The 12,936-nt window shown below is 43.7% G+C and overlaps 1 protein-coding gene across 1 annotated transcript in view; it reads left to right on the plus strand.

Annotated features, from left to right (window-relative positions):
* Nucleotides 1–12,936, plus strand: part of LOC115101858 (metabotropic glutamate receptor 7-like) — a 192,388-nt gene that overhangs the window by 154,006 nt on the left and 25,446 nt on the right. Inside the window, exon 8 of the mRNA XM_065005294.1 lies at nucleotides 5,887–6,822. Within this exon, the coding sequence (XP_064861366.1) occupies nucleotides 5,887–6,822 (936 nt within the window). The remainder of the gene's footprint in view (nucleotides 1–5,886; nucleotides 6,823–12,936) is intronic.

The following is a 12,936-nucleotide window of genomic DNA, read 5'->3' on the forward strand; positions in this document are numbered from 1 at the left end:
GTCCAAGTTCTGTCGTTCCTGTACAGATTGAAGGTATCTATGCTAAAGCTTTACTAGATAGCGGGTCTCAGATTACTCTACTTTACAGATCCTTTTATGACAAGTACTTGACGCATTTGCCATCGATTTCTATAGGAAACTTAGAGATATGGGGCCTTAGCTCTGATCAGTGTCCATATGATGGCAATTTGTCACTGAAGCTTGAGTTCTCAGGATCGGTTGTGGGTGTAGCACAGACCATGGAAGCACTTGTGTTGGTATGTCCAGATCCGGCCATGAAAGGTGATGTGCCTATTCTGGTCGGCACAAATACGTCTGTAGTGAAGAGACTTGTGACTGCTTGCAAAGAAAAGGAAGGTGAAGGTTTCCTTAGCACACTACAAATTCATCCTGTTATCAAAGAGGCATATGAGAGGATGATAGAAAGCTCAACTGATGATGAAGAGAGGAAATGTCGGTTTCACACAAAAAAAACCTGTCACCCTGCCACCTGGTGGGCAGGCGAGAGTTACTGGAATTCCGAAGTTTCCTGGGATACCTTCTACTCAAACCATTCTGGTAGAGAGGCCTGAAGAACCCCGGTTTCCCTGAAGAACTACTAGTGAGGCCTGAAATCCAGACGGTTGCAGTTGTGTCGTCTAGAAGAATCCCTCTTACTGTCAGGAATGTCTCGACAAAGGAGATCACCCTGAAACGAGGTACGCCTATGGCTCATCTGTTTCCTGTAGATGTGCGCTCCAGGTGTTCAATTGAAAAGTAAGCAGGATTCATCTGAGAAACTGATGTCTTCTTCATTTGACTTTGGAGATTCTTCAGTGCCTGAGGGATGGAAGAAGAGGTTATGTGAAAAGATGATGGAACGGAAAGAAGTGTTCTCAACACATGAGTTTGACTCACCACACCATCAGAGTTACTGAAGACAAACCATTTTGGGTGAGATCTCGCCGCTTGTCCCCAGCTGATGTTGAAGATGTGAGGAAGCAACTTAATAACTTGAATAGTTCTGGGATCATATCTGAGTCGAGAAGCCCCTGTGCATCTCCTATTGTGGTGACGAGGGAAAATAATGGCATCATACGCAGGTGTGTTGATTACAGGACCCTCAACAAGTGCACTGTTCCAGACCAGTACACAGTTCCACGTGTGGAGGATGCTCTGACATGTTTGAGTGGGAGCAAATGGTTCAGTGTGTTAGATCTCGGATACTATCAAATTCCGATGGGCGATACAGATAAAGAGAAGACTGCATTTATCTGTCCAGTTGGATTTGACCAATTTGAGAGGATGCCACAGGGTGTGTCTGGAGCACCTGCAACATTTCAACATGTCATGGAAAAGACAGTTGGAGACATGAATCTACTCAAAGTTCTTCTTTAACTTGATGACTTAATTGTGTTTGAAAGGACGCTGGAGGAACATGAGCAGAGGTTACTCAAGGTGTTAGACCACTTGAAAAGTGAAGGCCTAAAACTGTTCCTTGACAAGTGTCAGTTTTGCCGCACATATGTCAACTATGTTGGACATATCATATCCCAGAATGGAGTGGCTACAGACCCGTCAAAGAGTGAAGCTGTCACCACGTGGCCAAGGCCTGAAACTGTGACTGCTCTGCGTTCTTTCCTAGCATTCTGTGGATATTACAGAAGATTTGTCAAAGACTATTCTAAAGTGAGTTACCCACTGAATAAGCTCTTATGCGGATATCTTCCCTCTGCCAAGAAAGTAAGAAAGTCCAAGGAAGAGGAGAAAGCCTACCTCAACCCCTCAGACCCATGTGGATCAAGGTGGGATGAGAAGTGTGAATTGGCATTTGAGACATTGAAGGAAAACCTCACAAAAGCTCCTGTGTTGGCCTTTTCCGATCCTCAGTTGCCATACGTTCTACATGTAGATGCTAGCCGTGAAGGGTTAGGTGGACTACTTTACCAAGAGACAACTTTACCAACAGACAACCACCCATTGACATATGTCCTCACGTCCCCAAAATTGGATGCCACTGGTCATCGTTAGCTAGCTGCGTTATCTACCTTTGACTTTAGTCTCAAGTACAGGCAGAACATAGATGCCGATGATTTATCTCGCCGCTCTCATCAGCAATCTGCAGTGGAACAAGATTGGAGAGACATTCCTGCATCTGGTGTCCGAGCCATGTGCCAGATGTCTAATGTTGTTAGAGTAACTCCTGGATCATCTAGTAGAGTGATTGATCAGTTGGGAGCCTCTATGCATGCTGTGCCTCAAGCATACTGTAACCTGAGCATGCTGAAGTCTCACATGTCCAGATTGAGCACTATGGAACTTTCTGCATCACAACAAGAAGACCCTTTCTTAGGAGAGATGTGGGTTGCTCTTAATAAACATGATGTTACCAGGGTGACAATGACCAAACATCCATTCATCTCTTTGCTCCTGAGAGAGTGGGAGAAGCTAAAGATGGAAGATGGAGTTACGCACAGGATCACACATCCGCCAAACAAAACTCATCGTGCTCAGCTACTACTTCCAGAGAAGTTCAGAACTATGGTCCTCAAGTCGCTGCATGATGACTCAGGTCATTTAGGATTTGACAAAACGTATGGACTTGTCAGAGACCGGTTCTACTGGCCACGCATGAAGATGGAAGTAGAGGAGTACTTTAAGTCCTGTGCTCGTTGTGTACAGAGGAAAACACATTCAAAGATAGTTGCTCCGCTTGGTCATATGCAAAGTGATGGACCTATGGACCTATGGACCTGTGTGTATGGATTTCCTGTCCATTGAGCCTGACTCATGTAACACAGAGAATGTCCTGGTCATTATGGATCATTACACGAGATACGCTCAAGCTTTTCCTACGAAGGATCAGAAAGCATCCACTGTCGCCAAAGTATTGTGGGAGAGGCACTTCGCACTTCATCCATTATGGTCTACCGAAGAGGATGCATAGCGATCAAGGTAGAGATTTTAAAAGTAGACTCATTCGTGAGCTACTGAATATGCTTGGGTTGGAGAAGTCAAGGACAACACCATATCATCCTCAGGGAGATCTACAACCTGAGAGATTCATCCAAACCTTGTTGAACATGCTTGGAACTCTTGATCCTACACAAAATAACAAAATAAGTCCGTATATTGGGCATCTAGTGCACTCATATAACTGTACTTGGAATGAAGCGACTGGCTACTCACCCTATTTTTTTATGTTTGGACGTGAAGCTAGATTGCCCGTTGATATCTGTTTTGGAGTCTCGAGTGATAGCTCTTCAGAGAGAACTTACCTCAAGTATGTATCTGATACGAAGATACAAATTTGCTTAGAGCACTGCTGGAAAGCAAAACCATGAAAACAAACAGCGATATGATAAGATGATTCGCTACACGCAACTTATGCCTGGAGACAGAGTCCTTATATGGAATCTAGGACTGCATGGAAAACTTAAGCTGGCAGATCGCTGGGTTTCTACGCCATATGTGGTGGAAAGTCTGATGTCAAACTTGCCCGTTTGAAGCCTGAAAGTGGAGATGGACCCATTAAGGTTCTTCTTTGGAATCACCTGCTACCTATGGGGCAGAAAGTGCGCCTAGAACCTGTGGTTAACATAGAACCAACTCCTAGTAGAAGGACCCTGCAAAGAATGAGGAAGAGAAAGGGATATTAAAAGTTGTCTGGAAACTGTACTCCTCGGAATGATGAGTAAGTTGAAGACGTTAAGAATCCAGAAGATGAGAAGGATTTCGACACAGAAGATGAGGACATCGGAGTATGGTATGAAGTGCCTAATACAAACTATAGGAGCCGAGAAGTGGAAGAGATGTCGTAACCTTTTAGCTTGGACCTAGACATAGTCTGGAATCAAATGACTGGGGGACCTGAAAGAGCAGAACAAGTTGTAGAAGCAATAGAGTCCAGTCAAGAAGCTGAGGTCACAACTGGAGTTGAGGCAGATGATAATGAGGCATCTAACTCAATTGAAGAGATTCAAGAATGTCATAAGGTGAAAGCACCAATTTGTAAGTCGCTCTGGATAAGAGCGTCTGCTAAATGACTTAAATGTAAATGTAAATGAACAAGAAGTTCAAGGAGAAGTGAAACTTCGGAGGAAATAGAAGGACCAGGAATAAGAAGATCTCAGAGAGTAAGGAAAGCTCCTGTACTACTTACCTATGATAAACCTGGAGTTCCAAGTATAGCCCCAGTTGTCAGATATTGTTCCACACTATACAAGTGGATTGGATAAGGGATCTGCTTTTCAGTGATCTAACAAGGTTTGTCTCAGTTGTAGGTTGTAGACAGAGTTAAGAGTTGAAACGGTTACTTATTACATTTCACTTGTGTGTTTACAAGTCATGAGGACATGCCTAATTTTGGTGGGGGGAGAGTGTAATACCCTTGTTAGAACCAATTATTGACTTTATTCTTGTTATAATTAATTTGTATTATATTTAAAAGGTGATTGAATTGCTCCCGAATTGTAATGTTGTTAATGCATTTCTTTTGAATAAGTATTTCTTTAATGTATAAGTGAATAGGTTGGTTTACTTTTAAGTTTAAGTTTTGAACAATAAGGTCGCTTGTTAAGCTGTGGCTTAATGGGAGTTGACCTGGTTAACGGGAGAGCTGGGGAAAAAAGAGAGGGAGAGAGACATTGAAAACTACAGGATTTCAATGGGTTTCAATTCCAGAGACTGAGCTCTTGGGCCACGCTCTTTGGCCATGCACACCTGTGATGGGTTTGGCATCGAAATGAGAATGCATGAGCAGAAAAGAACCACATACGTACTGTAAAATATGGTGTTGGAATTTTGATGTTATGGGAGTTTTTTGCTTCCCTGGTCCTGGGGCCCTTTTTAAAGTCCAAGGCATCATAAACTTGACCCAGTAGCAGGATATTTTAGCCAAAAACCTGGTTGCCAGGAACCTGAAAATTGGCAACAAGTGAATCTTCCAGGAAGACAGTAACCCCGAGCACACATCAAAATCCACAAAGAAATGGTTAATTGGCCACAAAATCAACATTTTGCAATGGCCATCTCAGTCTACGGACATGAGATCCATTGAAAACCTGTGGTTTGAACGGAAGAGGGCAGTCCATAAGCGCAGATTAAGGATATCAAGGATCTGGAAGGATTCTGGGTAAAACTTTATTTGGATAGTCCACATGTAGATGCTCTAAAAAATCTACTAACCCTAATCTTAAGCCTTACCCTAACCCTATCTCTAACTTTAACCCTTACCCTTATTCTAAACCTAACCCTAACCTTAACCCTTATCCTAACCCTATCCCTAACCTTAACTTGAACCCTTAACCTTATTCTAAACCTAACTCTAACCTTAGCACGCAGTTGCTTATCAAAAGATAGTCTGTTGATAGCATGACCAACTACAGGTGGACTATCCGGGCTATCTAAATGAAGTGTGACCGGATTCTGTATGGAAGAATTGTCTACGATCCCTCCTAATATGTTTTCCAACTCCTAAAACATTTTATAAAAAGGCTCAGTGCCGTAATCATTGCAAGGCGAGGCGTTGAAAGGTATTGAAAACAGGGGTGTCAATAATATTTACCTCTACCTTTGTGAGAAATATTTGAATTCCTTGTTAAACAAGCATTAGTTTAAAATAATATAATTTCCCAATTTATTTGAGTATACAATGTAGCTTAGTATTTGAATTATTTATTTTATACAGTCATCATTACTCATCTTTATCAAGGGTGTCAATAATTTCGGACCTCACTGTATCTCATCCTGTATCTCATCCTGCATCCAAGCCCATTTGCCTGTCAGGTAGATGCAAACGACTTCATCCCTATCGACTAACCCTCTTATCTGAAGTGCTACCTCCACGGCCTGTCTCTCTCTCTCTCTCTCTCTCTCTCTCTCTCTCTCTCTCTCTCTCTCTCTCAGCTGGAGGAGCTGCAGTGGCCAGAGGGGGAGCAGGCGGTCCCTATTTCCATGTGCAGTCTGCCCTGTAAGACAGGTGAGAGGAAGAAGAGGGTGAAGGGCATGCCATGCTGCTGGCACTGTGAGCTGTGTGATGGTTACCAGTACCAGTATGATGAGACCTCATGCCGCCTTTGCTCTTATGACATGAGGCCCAACCCCAACCGGACGGAGTGCCAACCTATCCCCATTGTCAAGCTGGAGTGGCACTCCCCCTGGGCCGTCATTCCCGTGTTCCTCGCCATGCTGGGTATCATCGCCACTATCTTTGTCATGGCAACGTTCATACACCACAACGACACACCCATCGTACGTGCGTCAGGCCGCGAGCTGAGTTACGTGCTGCTGACGGGCATCTTCCTGTGTTACATTATCACCTTCCTGATGATTGCCAAGCCCGACGTGGGCGTGTGCTCCTTCCGGAGGATCTTCCTGGGCCTGGGGATGTGCATCAGCTACGCCGCGCTGCTCACCAAGACCAACCGGATCTACCGGATCTTTGAACAGGGGAAGCAGACAGTGACAGCCCCGCGCTTCATCAGCCCCACCTCCCAGATCGCCATCACCTCCTCCCTCATCTGTCTGCAGCTGCTGGGCGTGCTCGTCTGGTTCGCCGTGGACCCCCCCAACACCATCATCGACTACGACGAGCAGAAGACCATGAACCCCAACCTAGCTCGTGGGGTGCTGAAGTGTGACATCACGGACCTGCAGATGATCTGTTCGCTGGGCTACAGCATCCTGCTGATGGTCACATGTACCATCTACGCTATCAAGACCCGCGACGTGCCAGAAGACTTCAACGAGGCCAAGCCCATCGGCTTCACCATGTACACCACCTGTATAGTCTGGCTGGCCTTCATCCCCATCTTCTTTGGCACAGCCCAGTCTGCAGAGAAGGTGAGTCATCCCTCTCTCTCTCTCTCTCTCTCTCTCTCTCTCTCTCTCTCTCTCTCCCCTCTCTCTCTCTCCTCTTCTCTCTCTCTCCCTCCATCTCTCTTTTTATCCCTCCCTCTCTCTCCCTCCCCCTGCACTGCTTCTGCTTCCAGCCTGTGTTTTATCTCATGCAAGCTTACACACTGACATAGACACACACTGACAAAGACACACACTTAGAGACACAAAAACAGATACACACAGAGGCTTACACACACACACACACACACACACACACACACACACACACACACACACACACACACACACACACACACACACACACACACAAAACCAAACACACAGGGTCTGTATGCTAAAGACTCACTTTCTTTTGATTTCAAATTCATATGGCTCAGATGTGCATAATAAAACACACAAGGACTGCAGGATACATAAATAGGCATTAGAAAGGGGGGGGGCTGTGAGATGTAGCAGCTCCTTATGTCATTATCTTAGCTTTCACGCCTGGAGCTCAACACTAGCTATTATGCCTCATCCTGTGGAGGAAGACTAGGAGGAGGAGAAGGAGGGGGATAAGGATGAGGTGGAGAAGGAGGAGGTGGAGGAAGAAGTCTAGGAGGTGGAGGAGAAGGAGGATGAAGAGGAAGAGTAGGAGTTGGGGGATAAGGAGGAGGATAAGGAGGATAAGGAGGAGTAAGAAAAGGAGGAGGAAGCGGTGGAGGAAGACTAAGAGGCAGTAGTGGTGCATGGGTAAATCACTGTGGAGGAAGACTAGGAGGCAGTAGTGGTACATGGGTAAATCACTGTGGAGGAAGACTAGGAGGCAGTAGTGGCACATGGGTAAATCACTGTGGAGGAAGACTAGGAGGCAGTAGTGGTACATGGGTAAATCACTGTGGAGGAAGACTAGGAGGCAGTAGTGGTACATGGGTAAATCACTGTGGAGGAAGACTAGGAGGCAGTAGTGGTACATGGGTAAATCACTGTGGAGGAAGACTAGGAGGCAGTAGTGGTACATGGGTAAATCACTGTGGAGGAAGACTAGGAGGCAGTAGTGGTGCATGGGTAAATCACTGTGGAGGAAGACTAGGAGACAGTAGTGGTACATGGGTAAATCACTGTGGAGGAAGACTAGGAGGCAGTAGTGGTACATGGGTAAATCACTGTGGAGGAAGACTAGGAGGCAGTAGTGGTACATGGGTAAATCACTGTGGAAGCCAAGCCAGTAAAAAAGCCATATTACAACCTATGTTGTGATAATTGCGTTGTTTGCTCTATAACCCACTTGTTCATACGCCACCATGATATAAAATAAGGCTGTGACAACAAAAAGACAACAGTCACACAGTGGCGGAATATATTTAACTACACATACGTTTGTTTCATCACAAAACCGCAGAGCAGCATCTGTCCAGTGAAGTCCACAATGAAAATATTGCATGTAACCAACAGTTACATGACCTGCAGCATAGTCAAGCAAGTTCATGTTTTCTACAGTTTACTAATCAACTACTAATTTATAACCACAGAGTTACCGCAAGTTAGACCAAAGACAACAGGCGCACTAAGTCCGCTATTCTAGCACCATTTAAACATCATCAAATCAAAAAGTCTCTACATGCTTAGTTTATTACACTGAAAACAAACTTAAAAATAGCTAAACTATTTAGTCCAATCAATGTGGCTAAATACTGTATCATGTGGGTGTCCATGGTACTGATTTATGTGAGTGTGCGTGTGCGTGTGCAAATAAAAAAAACGAATTGCCTCACCCTACATGTAGACTCGTTGAACAACAATGCCATGGGCCTCTCTTTCATGGTGGCAAAACAGTTTATGGCTGTGTCATACAGTACACTTTTTGTTTTTGTTGTCATGGGCTACCTAGCTTAAATGCTTGCTAGCCAAACTTCCTCGCATGGGCAACAATGAACCAGCTAAGTTAGCTAGCTAGTTAACTTCAGCCTACTATGCTACATCTAGGCTACAATTGAACTTCAATTGTCTCAGGCCAGTGGCACAACATATTAATTTATGATTAGATCAGAATCGCAGTCATAATCATTGGCCTGTTCAGATAATTAAGCCCCACGTTCATCCATGGCTTAGGAAAGGGAAGATTTAGCAAGCTAGCTACTGCAGGACATCAGCACAAGCAGACCAGAAACAGAGGTTTATCTGAAAATTAAGTTCTGTTTAGGATGTAATTTGATTGGTGTGAAGCCAAATACAAACTGGCCTCCCTTGGGGTGCATTTTGCTGCACCAGGAAAACCACTGCTGAGATCAGCTCAATGCTGATTGGCTAATTATTTTATGTTTTTTTTATCAAGTGAGGCTAAATGCTTTCCGGCATCAATCAATCAAATGCCACAGTGGCTTGTAATGTATTGTGTACTTTTTTGGTCCAGAGAGCATCAGATACATGGGCTACACATAATGAGACAGGGGTGCTGTTTGCTCTCGCTCAAATTATTCCTCTGGTGAGATTCAGACTCTTAGGATGTGGTGGAAAATTATAAAAACACACAGAGAGAAGAAAGAGGAATTATTATTCTTAATATAAAAATACATATACACTACTGGTCAAAAGTTTTAGAACACCTACTCATTCAAGGGTTTTTCTTTATCTATACTATTTTCTACATTGTAGAATAATAGTGAAGACATAAAAAATAGGAAATAACATATATGGAATAATGTAGTAACCAAAAAACTATTAAACAAATCTAAATATATTTTATATTTGAGATTCTTCAAATAGCCAGCTTTGCCTTGATGACAACTTTGCACACTCTTGGCATTCTCTCAACCAAATTCACCTGGAATGCTTTTCCAACAGGTGTTCCCACATATTCTGAGCACTTGGTGGCTGCTTTTCCTTCACTCTGCAGTCTGATTCATCCCAAACCATCTCAATTTGGTTGAGGTCGGGGGATTGTGTAGGCCAGGTCTTCTGATGCAGCACTCCATCACTCTCCTTCTTGGTCAAATTGCACTTACACAGCCTGGAGGTGTGTTGGGTCATTGTCCTGTTGAACAACAAAATATAGTCTCACTAAGCCCAAACCAGATGGGATGGCGTATGACTGCTGAATGCTGTGGTAGCCATGCTGGTTAAGGGTGTCTTGAATTCTAAATAAATCACAGACAGCAAAGCACCCCCACACCATCACACCTTCTCCTCCATGCTTTACGGTGGGAACCACACATGCGATCATCCGTTCACCCACATCGCGTCTCACAAAGACACAGTGGTTGGAAACAAAAATCTCAAATGTGGACAAATTTCCACTGGTCTAATGTCCATTGCTTGTATTTCTTGGCCCAAGCAAGTCTCTTCGTCTTATTGGTGTCCTTTAGTAGTGGTTTCTTTGCAGCAATTTGACTATGAAGGCCTGATTCACACAGTCTTCTCTGAACAGTTGATGTGTCTGTTACTTGAAGCATTTATTTGGGCTGCAATTTCTGGGGCTGGTAACTCTAATGAACTTATCCTCCGCAGCAGAGGTAACTCTGGGTCTTCCTTTCCTGTGGCGGACCTCATGAGAGCCTGTTTCATCATAGCGCTTGATGGTTTTTGCGACTGCACTTGAAGAAACGTTAAAGGTTCTTGAAATTCCCCAAATTGACTGACCTTCATGTCTTAAAGAAATGATGGACTGTCGTTTCTCTTTGCTTATTTGAGCTGTTCTTGCCATAATATGGACTTCGTCTTTTACCAAATAGGGCTATCTTTTGTAAACCCCACCTACCTTGTCACAACACAACTGATTGGCTCAAACGCATTAAGAGGAGAAGGAAAGAAAATCCTCAAATGAACATTTAACAAGGCACGCCTGTTAATTGAAATCCATTCCAGGTGACTATCTCATGAAGCTGGTTGAGAGAATGCCAAGAGTGTGCAAAGCTGTCGTCAAGGCAAATGGTGGCTACTTTGAATAATCTCAAATCTAAAATATATTTAGATTTTGTAAACACTTTTTTGGTTACTACATGATTCCTTATGTGTTGTGTCATAATGTTAATGTCTTCACAATTATTGTACAATGTAGAAAATATTAAAAATAAAGAAAAACCCTTGAATGAGTAGGTGTTCTAAAACCTTTGACCGGCAGTGTATATTGATCAAATATTTTGAAGAGGAAGACTGGGAGGAGGAGGAGGAGGAGGAGGTGGAAGAGAGGGAGGAGGAGGTGAAAGAGGAGGTGGAAAAGGGGGATAGATAATCTGAGTCAAGACATTCCATTCCTCGACAAGGTGCACTCTAGAAATGCACTTGACATCAGCAGCTACTGGAGTTGATTGAGAACGTGACATCCTGACCCCCTGTGCTAGTCATTGCTTATCTGAATAGTATTGGACAGAATACAGGTGCATTTATCTGCTCCATTCTTGAGTTGTGTGTGGTGCTTGGCAGGCCTTGTGTACATGTAGCTGAGTAGAAGTTTTCCACTGACAGACTATCAAGGTCGACAGGAAGGTTTTACACTAACCTTTTGAGTGCCGCCCCGTTCAATATCCTTTCTGCTAGGTTACAGAAAGGGATAGATCACAAACTGATTTTCCTCATCTCAATTTGTCACTGATTTCATAGATTAATTACACTCTCAGTTAGCCATTAGGAGTTCATTGTGTAGAGCAAGCCCTTAATGTGTCCATCCTCCTTATGCGGTTAACTCATACAGAACACTGGCTATCATCTTACACACACGTAAGCCACAAAAAAAACTACGGCGGTAGCCTCTTGATGCAAGGCTCTTTGTAGGCCCACTCCTGTGGCCTTTAGCAGATAAGGAGGGGTGGTGTTCACAGGGAGCCCTCCATTAACTCCTAAGTGTGTGTGTGTGTGTGTGTGTGTGTGTGTGTGTGTGTGTGTGTGTGTGTGTGTGTGTGTGTGTGTGTGTGTGTGTGTGTGTGTGTGTGTGTGTGTGTGTGTGTGTGTGTGTGTGTGCGTGCGTGCGTGCGTTGTATGCTTTGCTCCCAGGGACTGATTGCTGTATTTGACCAGACTCCTTATCTCCAAAATACCTTGCTTGTGACTGAAAAGCCCCAGAGACGTTTGGTTTTGATTTATCTGGGCCATTCAGGAACTCCCATTATCTAAAGATGTGTGGTGATACGATGCCAGGCAATTCCTAATGTTAAGCATGAGATCCTGTTATTGTATCCCGCTTTGATCACATCGGCCAAAGCTCTGTAGCCGTATTGACTGAATGCTCTGCAGCTCTCCACACCTGTGCCTCCACACACCCAAACCCATGCTGTGTGAAGCGATGCACACACAGCAACAAAATATCAAGCAGCGCTCTTTTCCCCCTCTACACCTGCACTTGCTCAGTCAGCCACTCAGCAGACAGCACACAGATAATGACCATGAGAATAACCAGCTTGGGCTAAAGCCAGATTGACTGATTCTACCTCCGACTGACAGTCCTTCAGGCAATTGAGAAATACATGTCTTACTCTGGTTAGAAAAGCAAAGTCAACATACTTCTTGAATTGTGTATTTCAGAGTGGTGGAAATCCAGCTAAATTCTGGAATGTGGTCAAATCTTTGAAAAATAAATTCCACCCTTCCCATCGCCCCAGCAGGTTCTGACATCCTCTGGTCCCATAACAGACAAACATTACATTTGTCTGTTATATTTGAAATAATGGTTTCTGAAAATACCTCAAGTTCCACTAGAGGGAGTCCTTTATTCACCTCTAAACCTTTTTTTCTTCTGAATTTGAACCATTTAATTTGAATCATGTATTAAGTGCCTTGCAAAAAATGTATGTAAAAAAAATCCACAGTAGGTGATTTGCTTATCCCTTTCTACTGCAGGTTTCTGCCCCACTTCCTAGGCCGTCATTGAAAATAAGAATTTGTTCTTAACTGACTTGCCTAGTTAAATAAAGGTCAAATAGAAAAACAAAACATTGTAGAACCTTTGACACACATTTTCAATATAACAATTACTTCTGGTGCTACCCCTAAGATCTGAAAGGAGGTGCATGTCCTTCCCCTTTACAAAGGTGGAGATCCTTCTGACCTAGATAACTACTTCCCCATTTCTAAACTATCTTGCCTTGCAAAAATATTAGAATCACTGGAAAACTCTCAGCGAAT

The sequence above is a fragment of the Oncorhynchus nerka genome, linkage group LG20 (genome assembly GCF_034236695.1).
Source record: "Oncorhynchus nerka isolate Pitt River linkage group LG20, Oner_Uvic_2.0, whole genome shotgun sequence".
Lineage (NCBI taxonomy): Eukaryota > Metazoa > Chordata > Actinopteri > Salmoniformes > Salmonidae > Oncorhynchus > Oncorhynchus nerka.